The sequence below is a fragment of the Desmodus rotundus genome, chromosome 1 (genome assembly GCF_022682495.2).
Source record: "Desmodus rotundus isolate HL8 chromosome 1, HLdesRot8A.1, whole genome shotgun sequence".
Lineage (NCBI taxonomy): Eukaryota > Metazoa > Chordata > Mammalia > Chiroptera > Phyllostomidae > Desmodus > Desmodus rotundus.
In genome coordinates this window covers 21,075,936-21,095,564 of record NC_071387.1, presented here as the reverse complement: position 1 = coordinate 21,095,564, position 19,629 = coordinate 21,075,936, and the positions used below count along the sequence as shown (strand labels likewise).

At 41.5% G+C, this 19,629-nt stretch overlaps 1 protein-coding gene across 3 annotated transcripts in view; it reads right to left on the bottom strand.

Moving 5' to 3' along the window:
• The window catches only part of TMEM245 (transmembrane protein 245), an 81,894-nt gene extending 69,990 nt beyond the window's left edge, over positions 1–11,904 (bottom strand). For all 3 annotated transcript variants that reach the window (XM_053921990.1, XM_053921994.1, XM_053921997.2), the window contains exons 1-3: positions 11,252–11,904; positions 1,977–2,094; positions 323–424 (exon numbers count right to left, since the gene is read on the bottom strand). In XM_053921990.1, the coding sequence (XP_053777965.1) occupies positions 323–424; positions 1,977–2,094; positions 11,252–11,839 (808 nt within the window). In that variant the 5' untranslated portion in view covers positions 11,840–11,904. The remainder of the gene's footprint in view (positions 1–322; positions 425–1,976; positions 2,095–11,251) is intronic.
• Positions 11,905–19,629: the final 7,725 nt, after the last annotated feature.

Genomic DNA, 19,629 nt, shown 5'->3' with positions numbered 1-19,629 from the left:
CAGAGCTTCCTTCTGGGTGACGAAATATCTTAGGACGAGATGGAAGTAATGGTTGCACCCACTGTGAATGCACTAAGTGCTGATCTAAAATAGTTAATGGTTAAGTTTTTGTTCTATGAATTATACCCAATAAAAATGCAAAAGCAGCGGTGTGAGGTATAGTCAAACAACCCAATATATGCTAAACAAGTTTATGGTTCAGAAAATACCACTGGTTTTTAAACGGATTTCAAACTGTTTCATCATAGCATGTTTTTAAAATAAAACTACTCTCCCAAATAGTTCTTAAGAGTAACTACTAACAGAATGCTCTATTTCTTACCAGAAGACTCTTTTCCATTCTGTTTCTCATAAAGGGTGCCCACAGACATCAGGAAAACAATAACCAGGAATACTGGAATTCTCCATGAGCCAGCCAGAGACGCTGCAAATTATTAAGAGTTAACATTTTTAATGAAATAAAAACCAAGCACTTGTCTTTAAAAGAATCCGTTTAGTAGATTGACAGAACAATTTGGCATATGTGTTAACAGAATTGTTTCACGGGGGAAATTTTTAAAAACCAGCTATCAGACAGGTGGAACCTAACTTCAGAACTTCTCTCAGTAAGTCCAGTCCAGCCATCAGAGGCCCTGGGCCAAGGACTGGGCGTGAGTCAGCCTACCTCTAACAGGCTTGGGTTCCCTGAGGATCCAAATCCTGCAGAAGCACATCCAGCCCCCACCCCCCTCTATTTAATCCCAGAATTACCCGCACCAGGCAAAGATCCTAGTCATACAGCCTGACTTGATTTCCTGAAAATACCACTGGACGTGGTCTCTCTCAAGAAAGGGTGGAACAGCCCCAAACTGCACTGCAAAAAACTTCAATGTATCCTCCCTGGTGCATAATGCAAAAATGTTAACAAGTGGCTACCCATCAGCCATTTGCAGTTCCCTGAGTTGGTCTAGAGCCGCATGGGAATACAGCTGCCTGCCTCCCTCCTCTGCCTTTCTCAAATTCAAAATGAGACAAATCACACTGTTGGGGGATCTTGCTGATGATCTCCTCATCTCTGCTCAGAGCTCGGTGTTGAAGAAAGCGTTACTCCCTGGCTTTGCGGGCTTGGAGTCTTCTGATCCGTAGTCAGTCTCAGTGGATCACGCACCTGCCTGCGCATCAGGAGATTCCAAGTCAACAAAGCTAGGGAGTACTGCTTGATTCAACACCAAGCTCTAAGCAGAAACTTATTTTTAATCAACTCTTTTAAAACAAATTTTAACAATAAGTAGCTCTGAAAACTATTTACTGCTCTCAGTTACTGGATTTTGTTTTTAAATTAGAACTGTTTCCAAAGACTCCTACTTGGAGACGACAGTCCCTGAAAAATCACTCCACCACCTAGCAGCCATTCAGCCAGCAGTGCGGTCTCCGATAACCCGGAATTATTTTGAGCAGCTCTAACACTGATCGTTCTCCTGCTGAACAGAGATTTTTTTCTCTCTGAAGCCACTCACTGCTCCAACATCTCTCCCAACATCTCTCACTCCTTCATGGGAAAGGCTGCCTTTTTTATATCCTCCTGACCTCCACCTCTCCCCTCCCCTGCAGCCCAGCTCTTCTCTTATCCTGAGTAAACATCTCTGGTTCCTTTCATTGTTTCTCACACTTGATACTGAGCACCTCTTATCACACTTGACTGCTTATCTATATCCTACTTCAGTGTGACACTCAGTAATGGCCCTGAGAGCCCACGTGTGCTCTACTTTTTAAGATATATTTATATTTAAAGGACCTTTCTGAAAATGAACATTCAATGTAATTAAAAGATAGCATAACACCTTCATTAAAGATGAATAAAATATTAAAGCAGAACATTTTCTAAAGATTATTTTTAAAAATTTTAAATGCAGTATATAACACACAAAAAAAGCTTTGATTTGCACAGTCAGCTGCTCCTTAATTTAAGATAGACTTGCTTGGAAAAAGCGACCCACCTAAATGAAAGAGCAATATAATCCAGACAGGAATTGCAACTGCTCTCAAGTAGCGCTCAGTGCTTGCATTCCACTTGAATGAGACAGTCAACACATAGCCAACTACCAACGTCCAGATCTTAAATAAATGAAATACAGACACAGTTGTAAGATACATGCACAAGAAAATAAACATACAATTGTACAAATATCTATACTGCTTGGGAGCTGTGGTTCCAACACAGGTAAGATGAAGGCAAGTGTGCCACCCCGAGCGTGTGCAGGCTTCCCTCTGCTTAGGTAAACCCAAGTTTTAAAGGACACAGGCATTTAAATCCCAGGTAGTGCTACCATTTAAATAGTTTTAAGCAAAAATACATATAGCTTTAATTTAAGATACATGAAAGTTCAAAAACTATTGTATGCATAAAGATACTTAAAGATAAAATATTCAATTTTTAAGCCATAGACTTGAGAGCTTAATCTTGCGAATTCCTAAAGTTTTCTCTATAGATTAATGTTTAGGAAAGAACAAAGAAAGAAAAGCTTTCTGAAAAGAATTAGGTTAAAAGATCCATGACAGCCTATGAAATATGCTTCTGTGAAAAGAATTTTTTAAAGCTAAAAGAAGGCAGCAGCTTAAGTGTGTACCCTGAAAAAGTAATCTACACAACAGATGGCTTGAACCTAGTGCAGAGTTATATGCACATTGGAAGAAGGGTGCTGAAAAAAAATATTACTAGAGGAAGAAACAGCAAGACTTGAAAACCGAAGAGCCAGCCAGGGTGCCCTCCTCAGCCTTCCCTCACTAACCCTAAGTGACTCTGGTGCTGCAAGAAGCATCAGCACAGCCTGCACACAAGCTCTCTAACAGCCTCGCATGTTAACAGAACATTTACAAAAGGTGGAGGGAACATACAATCCCGAACAAATGTGAATACCAGGAACATACTAAAATAACCTAAACCTTAAAAAGAGAAGGCAAATTAAAACAAAAAAGAGAAACTTTAAGCTATAATTCAGAAAATGAAGAAAAAGGAACTGATATAATCACTACAAAAGACAGAAAAAAACTACCTCCTACTTCATTTTGGTCATATTCATCAATAAACATAGTCTCCAGGTCTTACAAATGTTTGTAACTTCTGACCTGAGAATTCAGCTTTGGAACCTCACTAAATAATAAACTCTATTTTTAAAAAAGCTCATCAGAGTATAATTTAGAATACTGAAAAATGGATAACCTAAAAGTTCAACTGGGAAATGGTTAATTATAGATAATTCAATTAAAAAAATGTTATACAATCATTAAAATAGGTTTTGTAAGCAAGACTAATTATAATATAATTAAAAATATTCCTAAGAATATTAAGGAAAAGCAAAATACAAAAACACATACGACATGATTATACCTGCTATATGGTAAGGAAAAAGAAATGTACTAAGAAATTAATGGTTGTTTTGTGGTAGTAAGATTCTTTTTCTCCTTTTACTTTTTTCTGTACTTTCCAAATTGCCTTCCATAAACACTAATTCTTTTATAATGAAAAGGATATTAAAATATTCTTCCTCACGCAATCTGTGAGGTGCAACATTAGAGATCGTAAGCCCCAGATGTAAGAACACTACGTGGGAAGTGGCACCACGGCTGCTACAAGCTGGCAGGACCACACAGACCCAAACCTGGGAATTCGGACACTCCGCGGTATGACTGTGGAGCTCAGAGCACAATCAGAATATAATAATGGTACAGTGCGTAACCTTTACTCTGCGCCAGGCCCTGTCCTAAGGCATTGTCTACATAAGCTCATTTAATTCTCATAAATCCAAGAAACAAGTATTATTATTCCCATTTTACAGATTGAAGAAATTGCTTAAAAGTGACAGAGCAGGACCAGAACCCAGAAATCTGGCTCCAGAGTCTGCTTTCTTAACCAGAAGGAGAAAGAAGGGTGGTGCTAAAAAAATTTTTTTAAAAAGAAAAAGCAGCTCCAATATTCACGAGGAAAAAAAAAAAACCAGTTGATCTGGGCAACTACAAATGGACGCAATAAAAAAGGATCCTGAGCACGTGGATGGTCTGCAAGTGGCAGGCTGCGCGGGGTACTGGGCCCCACACTGTTAAACATGAAGCCAGTAATTTAGATAAAATACTAGGAGAAATATTCATCAAACTCATGGATTATACAAAATTGGGCTTAGTCAATAAAACTGAGATAACAATGGTGATTCAAAAAGATATCTTTAGTTAGAACAGTGAGCTAATTCAAATAAGATCAAATTTCACAGAGAAATGCAAAGTTCTGCTTTTATATTCCAAACTCAACTGCACAAGTATAGAAAGGGAAGAGGGCAGCTAAGCTACCTTTTACCTCAATGTGAGTCAGAAGTATAACTGGTGTGAAAGCCTATTAGTAAAAGTACAACAGTCATATCAAGGCAAGTGATTGTTTTAATGACATTTGCACTCCTGAAGCACTTCAGCAATCAAATTCAGTCTGGGAAAGGAAATGGAAATCACAACAGAAGAGATATGGATGTAGCCAGGAGATAAAGCTGTTTCAGCTGTGAAAAGAAAAGGAAGTGTCAAGATTTGATAGCTATCTTTAAATAGCTGGGGAAATGTCATCGGGGAAAGCACAGGACTTAATTTTCTGTGGTTACGACAGCAGAAGCAGGTGCGATTAGGAAGCAACACATTTCAGCTCACTACATGCTTAGGATTTTTTTAAGGGAAACTCGTGGTCCAAAGTGAACCTTAAACTCACAAATAACCTCCTTTCAGTTTAAAATAACCACGGAAATATACTCCTGAGTTCCACTCCCGGGAACTTGGTTCACTGAAGCACTTTACACTGTGTAGACAGTCATGTCTGCTTTCTTTTTTTAGAGGTGAAAGTGTCAAAAATTTTAAACATTCAGTTTTAAAAGCTTTCCACCCAGGTTCACCACGATACGGAAGTACTGCTTCTTAAATGAGCCACCCTCTGGGGTTTGGTCCTTGGTTTAGAAGTCACAGGGCTTTGTATTTTTATGGTAAGTGCTTTCAGAATTCATGATCTTGGTCCAGGTATGGTGATATTGTGCCATTTTCTTCTTCCTCATATAAAAATGCTCACTGTGGCAGTTTGAAATATTAAAAAATTGATAACAAGCTAAATATCATTGTATAGAAGGACTATTTAAATATGGTATCTCCAAAAATGGAACAACTACCTAGACTTTCAAGGGTGTGATGAATATCTATATTCAATGACACAGTATGAATTTATGAAAGTGCAAATTTATAATGGCGAAAATGTACTCTCATAAATGTTAAGCTATTGCTTAACAGGTCCAGCTTACAAGGTCCAGCAGAAGTAAGGCTTGTTTGAGTGTGGTCGGCAGGGTAATAATATGGAGGTAATTATTTATATTTTTAATTTGAACGTTTCACCTAAAGTGTCACATGGTGTGATTGTGATATTGTTGTTACAAATACATGCTTATGATTATGATTTTGTAATAAAAGATTTTGTAATAAAGAAAGGGCTGTTATTTGTGCTGGATCCTGTGTATTATATCCGGATGGTTGGATTTCAGGGGTTAATTTGCTTTTTTTATATAATTTTTTAAATTGTTGTTCAAGTACAATTGTCTCCAATTTGCTTTTTATGCTTTTCTTCAAATACTTAATTTTCTCCTGAGTATTACTACTTTTATAAATAGAATGTTTTTACTTAAAAAATATTTTGGCTTATTTTGGATTTTTTTTCAGTATTTTGAAGTGTTTCCTCAGAAGAGCCACAGAATATTATTAGCTCAAAGAGTATGACCATGTATAAAACACTTTAGAGTTTCTATCAAACCATTATGATTACACAATTACTAATATTTAAAAATGTTTATCAGACTGTCCTAACACAAATTCAGAGTTAAGATAATCTGGTAGGAACACTTTCTAAAAGCCATCTTAAAAAAAATGTTTTATACTATAGAGCTGCTAAAAAGAAAGAAGTATATCTGTTTAAGTGCTAACAAGATATCCATAATACAATGATAAGTTAAAGCGCAAAGTGCAGAGTTTTATGCTGCACCATTTTTGTTTTAAAAACCGAAAATCCTGTACTTGATATGTCCGCACAGGCGCAGAAGTAAATTCAGAAGACTCTTCACTGGTAATAACAGCAGCACCCACTGAGTGGGAACGGTGCGGAGCAGAGACGGCGACTCTCTCCCACCAGGTCAACGTCTGTGCTGCTTATGTTGCTTTTATAGAACAAGCATGTTTTACTGGAGTCAACTTTTAAATTGCTAACTACTCTTTAAAGTAACTGAAACTGAAAATGAGGATTTGTACGTTCAAATTTCATTTATAATTTCTAGTATGGATTCCTAAAAGGATGATGTTAAAAGTGTTTTTTACTTCTGTCTCTCAGAGTGATATGCTTAGCTTCTGAGCAAACCTGTTCAAGTATGAATTTCCTTCCCAGCAACCACCAATGGGCAATAGTTTATAGGTAAGAGGTCATACTTTCCCAAATGTATGCTCTTCAAAACAATGTGTCCTTTTCAAAATACACATTCAGTACTTACTTGAAAGTACTATGAGACTCTGCATAATGTGTGCTGGACACTACATAAGACTCTGCATAAAAATTGGCAGTATTTATTTAGCACGACAAGTAGAGCAAACTAATAGTCACACTTTCCTATTATCTTACTTATTATCCACTTGTACTTTCTGATTAAAAAATATTAAATGCATATACCGCAAGTAAATTTTGCCTTTTAAACTATGTCATTGATTTTTTTTTTTTTTTGCTTTTTTAAAAAGATTTTATTTATTTACTTTCACAGACAGCGGAAGGGAGGGAGAGAAACATCAGTGCATGACAGATACATGGATCTGTTTCCCCCCGAACTCCCCCCGCTGGGGACCTGGCCCACACAACCCAGGTATGTGCCCTGAATGGGAATCGAGCCAGTGACCTTTTGGTTCACAGGCTGGCGTTCAATCCACTGAGCCACACCAGCCAGGGCTCATTGTTTTATTTACTGTCATCTGGGCATTAAATGGAAAAACAACTTGGCTGGCTTCTGGTGCATGTTTTTGTAAAACACTTTCCTAAGTCTTACAAGAGAATTAACCAACAGACTTCTCCCAAAGTTATGGAGCCACAGCCCTAATTATAGCCCAATCAACTACTCCTTCAGGTACGTCATTCTCCTTTAAGACAGCTTAATGCTAATTTGAAAACTGTTCTCTTTATGGTATGGGAACTTAAGAGTCAAGAATCTTTTAAAATCAAAATCTGGAAAGCTTCCTCCTTACTGTTGCCAGGCAAGCAAAAATGCACCTAGAAAAGGGCTCAGAAGTGGAACTGAGTAGGCCTGGATGGCGGATGTACACTTCCTAAGAGCTCACCTGCAACACCGCCAAACTCTGGGGACCTGTAAAACCGAACACCAAGAGCCTTAAAAATCGTTCAAGTGACTCCCACACTTCACACAACTTGGGGTTGCGTGGCCCAGAGAAAAGCTCTGATCTGCTCAAGGTCATGAAGCAAGTTACTGGCAGAGCTTGGCTTAGAATTTACTCTCTTCTCATCTTTCAGCCGCCATGCTTTTCCACCTCATGGTTCTTTGTAAAGTACAACGAAAACAACTGGATTAGAGACCATGGAGAACACAAATCTATTACTGTAAACAGTCTTCAAATTTTCCAAGAGTCTGAAGTAATGGGCAGAGGAAAAGCAAAATACTCCCAGCAAAGAAAGATGGTGATGTGGGGGCAGCCATTAGCTTTTCAGAGTTATCCTGACAATTCTACACCACGGGGAGGTGCCAAGAACCCTAAGGACTGAGTCACGCGAGAGCTTGGTGCAACAGATGACTTTTTTAAAGTGTTTAGAAATCACTTACTAAGTCAGTACAATATTCTAATATATTTGAAACTGTTTAAAAAGAACTACTCATACCACAAATGTAAGCAGGATGGAGTGTCAGGAGACCAGGGTCAATAAGAGCTAGGAGTCACTGACTGACGTAACCCACACGTGGAGGGAAGAGGAACTGAGCTGGAAAGATAAACTGGGAGCACACGAAATACAGGCCCTGAAGACACTGCAAAGGAAAACCGGGCAGGACCTGGAAATAAGTCAAGAGATTCAAGGATAAGAGCAAAGAAGAAAACAGAGATGGCTGAGGTTTCTAGATGACTGGAATTCAGGGGTCTTTTGGGGAACACGAGTGGTTAGTCCAATCCTGATATCCTTCTCTTTTTTTCCTAATGACTAAAATCAAATCACACTAAAAAAACTAAACTAAAAACTTAAATACAACATATTGGGGGACTTTTTTAAATCCTTACTGAAGGTCTTGATGACAAAGGGGCTGCCGCAATAGTTCACAGGCCTGTTGAAAACCATTTACTGAGAGAGGAAGTAGGTCAACCCCTAATCAGTCTTCTCACCTGTGACTTCCCTCCTCCTTCCCAGGGCTGTTCTGACAGTGAGGCAGCACACGTGAAAGCCCCCAATCCAGAGCCTGGCTCACGACTCAGAAGTTGCATGTTGAATGTATGTATTGTCAGCTCTCCAAAATGCAGATATGCCTAAATGTGACTTCTCTCTCTGCCTCTCCCACCTATACCTCTGTTTGGCAGCAGGCTCAAATTTACAAGTTGTCCAGACAGCATACTCTTTTTCTATAACAGACAGCTCTGCTTGGGATTACAAAACCAAACTGGCTGTGAACCATAAGATAGAAAAGCTACAGAGTGGGCCTTGGGCTCACTCACTCACACCACCCATTCTCCAGTCTTGTCAGGCCTTCATCAGCACCTTTGGCTGAGAGCTGACAGCTCCTTGTCTGTTTCCCAGGGGCACCTAAGCCCCATCCAACCACCCAACCCAGCACTGAAACAAAACCGAGAGCCTGTTTCTCTCAAACTCAGATCAACATCCTGGCTCTACTTTCAATTTAGCCCTCTACCACTCCCTACTCACTTCTAATTATAGTGTCTCTCTTGTAATGGGTCTTTTTCACCCCCTCCCCTTCTCCCTTGCCCCCAACTACTTTAGCCAAAGTGCTGAGTTTCAAGTCTTTTTAAAAGTATTAATTGGCTTGACCTTCCTCCCTCCTTCTAGCCTAATCAATACTGCCCTTTACTTCTCTTCTGCTCATCCACAAACCATGTAAGAGCATTTAAGTAAAATACAAAGATGAGGGTTTATCTTCAGTAAAAAGATATTCAAAACTACATACACTGAGCTTTAAGCACCTCTTTACAAGTTTGCAATTCCTCACCTCTTTCCACTCTCTGAGAGTGACTGGCAGAAATGCTTCACTTTCTACTAATCATGCCAATTTGCCCATGTATTTAACATCTTATTGTAGCCTGAAGACACACCATGTATGTTAGGCCTTTCCTTTCTGATTTCCCACAGTGTAGTAGATAAGCCACTTGATCTTGGCTCTACTAATTTACAGTAAGTTGCATTATCAACAGTCAAAAAATGTTAGCAGAATCTATAAACGTGTCTGACTTCAACAAGACTGAATTTCTTGAGGCCAGAAATCAAGTCACAGTAGTCTTTATGTTCTTAGTAGTCTGCTTTCTACATAAGAGGCATTCAGTGAACTTAACTGAAGGGAAATGTAAAACAAGGTAGAGAAGAAAGAACACTGAACTGGGACTCCATAAATGCGAACCACGGATTTATTCCCAATATGAGTGACTTTGGGACCATCATGTTCTCTGGACTTCAGAAACCTCTCCTGAAGAGGCAGGCATCAGGCAGTACAGAGTAAATTAACTCTAGGATCACTTCTACCTGACAATCCAGCAAGCCCCTGGAGTTGAAAGGGGGTGGTTGCACATCTCTCCCCCTACAACTGAAATAGCCCAGGCCCCTTAGAGGCCAAGGCTTCTGTCTGACCCCTTAGCAGTTGCACACACAGGCAGCATCGTAAAATTATGGATGAGGTGCTCCCCAATACCTCGCTGACCCATAACTGGTGGGTAATGAACACACAGGATGGAGCAAAAGTAGGTTTACAGTTATGAGTATGTGAAACACGGCGTTTATTCTTGTAGTTATTATTTTCCATATGAACAACTGTAAACCCACTTTTGCCATACCCTGGATAGCCATGTCTGTCACTTCCATGAGATTATGTTCACATATCATTATATGCACCCTGAAGTCAGAGCCTGCATCTTGCTCCTTTTAAATCCTTCACAAAGCTCAGTCCCTAACATAATCAACTTTTAACTTGACCTGAGAGGTGGTATTGACAGAGCAAGAAAAGACAGGAGTTTCAGACTCAATCACCAGTCTACCAATAACTTGGAGCAAGTCAAAACTCTGCTGGACAGATAAGGAGAATAATTTTGCAACTTGATGTCAAAGTGTATTGAACACTGACAAAAGTGAATACAATTATTTTTAAATGGTCCCGTTCAACTGGTCTACAACCTGATCTGAGTTAGGAAATGTGTCCCTAGATGATCTTTGAAATCCCTTCCAATTCTAAAGCTCCCCGATTTTCTAAGAGTAAGACCAGGGTGATCCAAGAATCAAGAATCTACCTTTCACCCAGGCTGCTTAAGTGGTACAGCAGTCCTTGTACAACACAAGCAGTTCCCAAGAAGCAGAGTGTGAGCAGGAAGAATCCCAGGTGGCTCTGCACCCAGTGCCTCGCACAAAATACACTGAAATCATCTGAACTGAGAGGCAGCCCTGGACTATTAAGAAAGCTTTGTTTTAGTATTTGAGAAACTTGAGTCAACCAGTCCCCTACTTGTCCCTAACTAGCCCTAGCCGGACTAGAAGTCACCTCTCCTATCATGACAAGTTAAATGAACTAGGATCTCTAAGGTCCCTTCCAGCTCTGACAACCAGGAAAGTCCTACGAGAGCGGAACTGAAGATGGCCAGAGCACCCCTCACCCCACGACCAGGAGTAAATTCAAGTCCACCTGCCAATGCTCTCAAGCCCCTACTTGCAAAGCGGAAAAGTGATTCCCAACAGGTGACATGTCCCCCTTAAAGGGTCTATTAGGATGGGGGCGGGGAGGCGCAGGGAGACTGTTTCAAACCACACCCGCCCTCCTTGGAGGTAAGTGTGCCAAGTTCCTCAAATGCATGGGAAGGAAAGCGGAGACTGACACTGCCCCACAGGTGTGGACCTTTGGTCGTCCTTGCACACTGAAGAGGAGTTGCAGAATCACACCCCAGTGCACTGGGGCTGCAGAGAAGGGTGCTGTGTGCCCGCCGGGACCCCGGAGGGACCGGGCCAAGGCTCACTCACCCACAGGCTGCTGAAGTAGTCCAGCCCGCGGCAAATGAGCACGCCGACGTGGGCCAGCAGCACCTGTACACCCAGGTAGCTGCCCAGGCTATAGAGGCCGTAGAGGAGCGGGCCGCCGGCGCCGAGCAGCAGCAGCAGCCGGCGGCGGCGCAGCGCCTGCTCGCCCAGGGCCTCCACGCCGTAGTCGGCAAAGCAGAGCGGCAGCAGCAGCGCTGCCAGCACGATGGGCGTGTGCGCGCGGTGCAGGCGCTGCAGCCAGTGGCGGCCCAGGCGCGTCAGCGAGCTCTTGAAGGGGTGCAGGAAGGTGCCGCACAGCACCGCCCACAGCAGCGGTCGCAGGAAGGCCTCCAGAATGAAGTAGACGAGCACAGCGGCGCCGCAGCACAGGCACACGAACAGCACGGCCCCGGTGTTGTAGAAGGCCTGCTTGATGGGCTTGTCGAAGCGTAGCGCCAACACTGGCGTCCGCGGTGTCTCCCCGCAGCCGCTGCCGCTACCGGGTCCGACCGCGCGCTGCACCCGCGGCGCCCGGCCCGAGGATCCCAGCGGGCTGGACGCCTCGGCAGGACCGCCGCCACCGTCAGCCATCGTGGCTCTGCTGCCGCCTCGGAGAGGCCGTGCTGGGAAGCCGGGCCAGTGCCACCAGCGAGAGGCAGGACGGGCGGCGCGGGGCGTTGTGGGAGTTGTAGTTTCTAACTGGCCACCGAGCATTACAAGACCTTTGGCAAACTACAACTCCCAGAGAGTATAGGACAAATCCCTTAGCTCCCTTCTCCCATTGGTCCCTGCAGGACCCAAGTAACAGGTTTCCGAGCTCAAAATCTTACAAGAGGAATAGAGACAAAAAAGTTCCCTCCAGCCATTGGCTAATGTCAATTTTCCGGGAAGCGGAATCCCTAGAGGCACTACATTTACGGATTGAAAACTCAGGCTGCCCATTAGAATCCCGAGGGCGGGTACTGATGAAAAACCGATTCCCAGATTCTATTTTATCGATATAATGAATAAACACAAAGTATGTGCTTTGGTACATTTGGCAGGATTTTTAAATAGCGATTACCACACGGCAGGCCCTGTTCTAAGTGCCTCATTCCTAGTAACTCACCTAATCCTTAGAACAGCCCCACAAAGAGGAACACTGAAGCACAGAGGATTTCCGTACCTTGCCAAGGGGACACAGCTAGGAGGTGGCGAAGGAAGGATTCGAACTCCGAGTCTGGCTCGTACATCTATTCTCTTAACTACTTTGCTAATTGGTCTAACAGGGATCCTTTGGCATATTTTTTAAAACTCCTCGGAGGACTGTAATGTGCAACCACTGTTGACAACCGTTGGCGTAGGAGTCAGTGTGGAGCAATCTAAATTCCCGAAAGAGCGCTAAATCAGAGTCTCGTATTGCCACTGTCTCTTTTTGAGACCTGTTGTCGGGTCAGTTAAGCCCCCAATCCTAATTTCCCCTCTGTCACATGGGAATGATAAAAGCAGACGCTCTTGTCTCGAAAGAGAAAGAAGAAACTCGGGGCAGTGCGAGGCGCTTCTGTTCTTTTGGGAAGGGCCCAGAATCCAAGCCTACTCGCTGTATCTCAAAAGCGGCATTTTTATTTAAGAAGCGGAAGGGAGGGAGGGAGGGAGGCGGGAGGAAAAGCAAAGAAGGAAGCCTTTACTGAGTACCCAATATGTGAGTGCTTTGAAATCCTGCAAGTTATCCCTTTTCTGTTTTCAGTAAGTTTTAAAGTAAAAGAAAAAGTAATTCCTTTCCATCTCATTTTTGGTTTCCTGGTCACGATCCTTGTTTTCCTAGTGGTCTATGGACTCTGACTCTGTAAATATTTTGCTTCAGTTGTCCTACATTTTGCTTTGCTTCTTAACTGCTTTTTCTAGGGATGCTGAGATTATGATGACAAATTATGGTCACATTTGTTTTCAGTATCCATTTTACACTGACTCAAATTCTCGTTTATATAACCACAGTGCCTCAGTCTCCCTCCCAAAAAATCCTCAGTAATTTCTAGGGAGTCCCCAAGGGGTACCTCACATATACCCAGAGACATTAGTCAACCACCAACCACCCTATGTACACCCTGCTGCCCCCACAGCTCACTGAGCTCCGTGCCTGTCATAAGATTGTCAGAGCCTGTGTCATTATTCCCCGATCCTGGATGCTTCCAAACTTCTAATCCTCAGGGTATCAAAGCAGAGCTGGGGTCCACTCAGAGATGGGGAGGAAGTCCTCCCTTCTGTCACCCAAGCCCTAAACCAGATCACTTGGGCCCAGTGTATTGTATCTCCTCTCATGAAGAGCTCCTTCCACATCTGACCTTGAATCCTCTATCCACAGCATCTCAAAACCCATTCAAAGGGTGAGGGAAGGAACAAAAAGTAAACCATCTCTTCTGCCCTTCTCCAACCAAAGTCTCTGCTCTCCTCCTCCAATTACAAAATGAAAGATTTCTTGTTGCATAAATGTAGCTATCAATGGATGTGAACAGAAACCGACATATGTACTTGTTTGTACACTCTTGGCATCACACAGATGTATGTGTCTGCCCTTTTGCACACTCCCAGTTCTCTACAGTGCAGCCAGCATGGTCTTTCTAATGTAATCTGACCCCTTCGAAGCCTCCTTACCCTGTGGGAAGCTGTCCAAACTCTTTACTACAACATCCAAGGTCCAAGGTGAGGGACCTGCCTCACTTCTCCCCACTCCCTGCCTCGTCCTTTCTCCCCCAGAATGTCGTGGCCCCCAAAGATATCCAGGGCATAATCCCTAGAACCTGGGAAGTGTGTCACCTTACAAGGTAACCGGGTACTTTGCAGATCAGATTAAGATTTTGAGATGGGGAGATTACAGGTGGGGCCTAAATGTAATCACAAGTGTCTTTATCAGAAGGTGGGAGGGAGATTAGACTACAGAAGAGGAGAAACAGTTTGACTACAGAGGCAGACGGTGGCATGATGAAGCCATGAGCCAAGAAATAACCACAGGTACGCAAGGTGGAAGGTTCAAGGAAGGATCCACTCCTGCAGTTCCCAGAGGAAAGCTGCCCCGCCGCCACCTTGATTTTAGCTCCGTAAGATTCAGTTCTGACCTCCAGAACAGCAGAAGAATACATTCCTGTTTTTCTATGCCACTAAGTTTATGGTAATTTATCTACAGTCGCAGTAGGAAACTAAGACAAACCTTGCCCAGAGACAGTGGTTCCCAAACACGTCTTTCTGGTTATTCTTCTGGTGTTGCTCTTCCCTTTCTTGGAGATGCTTCTTCACACCCTTTGCCTGCTTGCCAACCCCTTCCTTCAGATGCAGCATCACTACTACCTCCTGGTTTCCTGGCTCCCCAGGCTGGATGAGGGTGTCCCTAGTCCAGGTTTGCACCACACCTGAGCCATTTCCTTACCGCAGCAGTCACGAACAGGTATTACATGGTATTTGTGTGTCTGACTGCCCAACTAGGCTGTGAGTCTCTTCAGGGCAGAAATCAAGAGCTGTTCTTCCTGGAGCCCTCTATAGGTATTAGCACATAAGAGTTCTCAATAAATAAATACAGGAACAATTATAAAGGACATATGGACAATAACAAGGGGGTGTTGGAAACAGGGAAGGGAGGGGGGAGGGCTGAGGTGGTGGGGAAGGGTGGGGGAAAAGACAGAAAACTGTACTTGAACAACAATAAAAAAGTTTTAAAAAATCAAAACAAGTAAAAAAAGAGTTCTCAATAAATATGCATTGAGTGAATGAATAAACAAGTGATGAAAGCTTCTTGACTTCCTGGATGCAGGTGAATTTTCCATCCTCTCCACTTCAGCTGTCTCTTACAGTTTTTCCCCTGGCCCTTGGACCGGGACTGAGCCCTAAGAAATTTCCAAGTCAAACATCAACCAGGGTTAGAACTGACATCTGGGCTACCTACTGAGAATGGTGCAAAATAAATACCATAGGGAACACCTAATGCACCCAAAACAAAACAAAATATTTGTTTTGGGGGATGAGGATTACAGTCTGCGTGCAGAATGTGGTAATGCTTATGAGGCGGGAATTTATTGATTAAAAAAAGAACCCTGAAATTTATTTATAAAAAGCTGTGTACTTACTTTTACATGTTTAAACTTCAGTCACCTTCAAAGTACTCTTCACTGATGCAATACACCTACCAACACATTTTATTTCCACTGGTCACAACAGTTTTTGAACTCATCGATTTTGATGTCTTTTAGTGCTTCTGTCATTTTTTGTTTCACCTCGTCCACATCAGCAAAAACGTTTGAGGATTTTTTAAATCTGGAGAACCAAAAAAGTTCTTTGGTGTGAGATCGGGTGAATAGAGAGGGTAGGGCACTGGGGTCATGCCTTTTTCTTTTCAGTCAAAAACTCCTGAACACTCAGTGTGGTGTGGACAGGTGCACTTGTAAATCAGCCATCATCAGATGGGCAAACACATTGACGGAGTCTTCAAAAAATATTCACTGAAGCTAAACACAGCCTCTCACAACAACACCAGCTGGTCACTGATACAGATGGGTTCCTAGAACACTCCCCTAGCAGGGGAAGCCTGTACTACCAGGGCTAGCCCTCCAGAAGATAATCTATTTTGGGGGGGGTTCTCCCCTCCTAATTCTTTATCAATGTTCTTTGAGTTTCTCGACCTAGCCCTAGTAGTGCCAGCAGTTCAGCTACACATCCTACAATCTCGATAACTCTTTGATAATTCATAAGGCTCTATGACCAAACTCTTACACTATTCTTATAATAGTATAATATGATTTAGTTATCAGTAAGACTAATAATTGAAATTCTTCTGGCTGGTTATGCACTATTAACCAAGCAACACACTTTAAATAGGATTATTATAGGCCTCCATTTACTATTTGATAAAGGTATTAAGCTGAAGCCATAAATACAGATTTATTTTGCAAATTATTTCTCCCAAGGATCTTTTCCTGACTACTGGGGCATGATTTTCCTCTTTGTTGGACAAGAAAGGCTGTCATCTTCTTCCAGGTCTATAACTTCAGGGAGACTTTACTGATTAAAGATGTAAAATAAACAAACAGAAAACCAAAAATGCACCAGAGCAAAGCATTAGGAATTATAAACTACCTTTAATTACATTAACAGGATGAATTTCAAACCATGTGAGAATTTATATTTTCGAGTCTAAATCTAGTTAATATAGTCTAACTGTGATGTACTCCTCTAAGGCTAAAAGTAGTTGTGGTGGCAAATCGACGGCACAATCACTTAGGTAGCATTTAGGAACATTGCTACAGTTACTTTACATAAATAGAAATCCTTGTCTTTATTAGTAAGGTACCGCACACCTCAGAGTAAAAATTCACATGGGACAGGCTTATAAATATACATAAATCTCAAAATCAATCACAATTGAACATTAGGTACATAATTATTATAAAACAAATATAACCCATCAATGTCTATTTAAAGGCATCATTTTTACAAAATAGTATTTTATAGACAATCTCGAAAAAGTATATTCATACTCCTGGAGCCAGATTGTTGCAGCATATCAGCGCAGCTGTGGGAATAAGGCATGTGGAGAAGCTGCATTTACTCTTCCAGGGGGCCAGGACATTCTGTGTGATGAAGTGGTAACCACTCTAGCGACCTGCGAGAATGCCACAACCCCTGCCACACCCCGCAACCCGGGAGACTCGCGTACTCTCCAGAAGAATGGAACTGAACAGCTACTTGTCTAACAGCAAATATCTGGGGTGCGGGTCGTGGGGGGGGGACTGAAAACATTGGTCAAATGTCAGGATATTTTAAATGAAAAATTCCAGAGATAAATGATTCACTTAAATTTTTCAGCCATACTAAAATCACATTAGCGTAGCCACTATTTTCATGAAAAGTAACTTATACTCAAGTCATCTATTAGATATAAAAACAAAGAACTTCAACTTGAAACTAAACAACTGAATAGCTAAATAAAGAATCTAATCAAATACAATCCAAGTATGGGTTGCATCGACATGCTTTGTACTCCGTTAACACGAGCCTTAGTTTCTTAGCTAACAGTATAGAAAAGCTATACTCAACATTGATACTTTAAATGTTCTTAACAATTCAGATAATGTTGAATGGAGGAGGCAAGGCTTAATAAAAGACCTAGGAATCCTTTCTACAAGTTGAGTCATTATAAACTCCAGGGTCATTTTGCCTGTATACACACAATGTGTTATCTCTTGGGTTTTAAAGTAGTCAAGAGATCAGAAACAGAAACAATTTTAGCAAGGACCTTCAAATAGTCAGGGCGTGTATACATGTGTAAACACACCTTTAGGCATTCATGTGTAAACACACACAGACCTCATCACGTATGTACAAATATATATATATATGCACATATATATACACACACCAAGAATAAGCAAACTGTTCACTAAACATAATCAATTCTGCTTAGAGAACAAAGCCATACAATACAATTATATACAACGAAGTATACACTTCTCAGCATTTGGCCTATTCCAGTGGTTCTCAAACATTTTTCCACTATGTCACACAAGGTAGATGACATTGTCACATGTGTAAAACATTCTGATAGCTATAGCAGATTTTGATAAAAGTTTTTAAAAGTGTCTGGAGGAAAAGAAATGACTCTGAAACATGGCAACCCCCACTACGAAGAGCAATTCATTGATAAAAGTCACTCACGGCTGCTGCAGCTTAGGTGAAATAAAGCCGCTGCTTCCCCAGCCCTGACTTAACGGCTGGAAAACCTGTTAGCATGGAAGTGCCTGGGAATGCTTCTATCAAGATAACAATTAGTCAACTGTACTTATAAAGCAACTACTCACTAATCTTAATGTTTTTACAATCAACCAGTAACACATTCCTGGCTTCACAATCGATCGTGACACATGGGTGTGTCTCTCAGCCGAGAGCAAGGGAAACCTGCCGTCCACAGGCCAACGCAACCTGCTGCCAATTTTTGTGTGGCCTGCAAGCTGAGAATGGTTTGTACATTAAAAAAAATGTTTTTAATGTAAAGAAGAACATTTATGACGTGTAAAAGTTAGGTGAAATTCCCATTTCAGTGCCAGCTAAGGCTTATCGGAACATAGCGATGCTCGCTGGTTTATTGTACGGTCTAGGACAGAGTCGAACAGATGGAAACAGAGACCGAAAGGCCTAAAAGTTTTACCACCTGGCCCTTTTAGAAAAAGTTCGCTGACCCCTAGGCTAGAGCTAAGAATGATATACAACCTCAATGGTAATATCTTTTAGGCACAACATCCTATGTGTAGGGAATAAACTTAATTACAGAAATAGTAGTGAAAACCACAGGGCATTCCCTTAATGACAAAAGCTAACTTAAGGTCATTAAACATGGCTCCTGCATTTTGTCTGAAATCATGTTTATGATTTATCTTTGAGACTACTGGGGAGTAATAAAAGCGCAGTGGACTCCAAGTTAGAAGACTCAGGTTTTCGGCAAGCCACTTTTAAAAACGAAGCAAAACAAATGCATTCTAGTCTTACCCAATCTGTGTATTAATTTTTAAAAAAACTATTAAAAGTTCTAAAATGACTGGTAAAATAATCAAAATAAAATAAGAAAAAAAGCTGATAAAAAGTAAAATGTATCCATTTTCCCAAATATAACTACATAGTCCTTCTTTTCTTGTCAATTACTAAAGGGGGTGGGGAAGCACCTAGCTAATTTGAGTGTGGATACTAGGTTTCACTTAATAAAAGTTTTAATGAATGTGCATGAAGGCATGAATGTGTAGGAAATCAAATCACCTCCCGAGGCCTCAGCTGCCCCTTTGTAAAATAAGTGCATTAGATTAAACGGTCTCTTAAAGTCCTTGCCAGCACCGGTAATTTATGCCAAATGACTACCCTCAGTTTCTCCATCTGTAAAATCGGATTAATAACAGAATCTCTTTCCCATGGTTATTGTGAGGATTAAATGTGTTAATCCACACAGAGTGCTTAGAACAGCACTATACATGTAGCTAGCATTATTATTCTACAAAAACACAGGCGGGTATCTCCCTGCAACAAGTACAAGGTTAGAAAGTGGAATGCAAAGATAAAATGGAAGTTGATTATCTCCTATTAGTTAAGAATGAATGAAATTGAATTTGACGGAGTTTTAACTCCAATGTGTCTGTAAACTGATGGTTCTCTGAGATGATGGTTAAATGCCCTCCTGCCTCCCAGCTCTGTGAATTCTTATTTCTGAACAATGATTATTGTTAAAAATGTTGACTACATCTTGCAGGGCAAAACAGCATTGTTACTGATGATCTTTCATTTATCTTTGAAAAGACAGAATTCAGTGTTTAATAAAGGGATGGTTTATGGTTTGACTGCAGGTGGAAGAGTATAAAAATGTTAGCCAGTTTGAC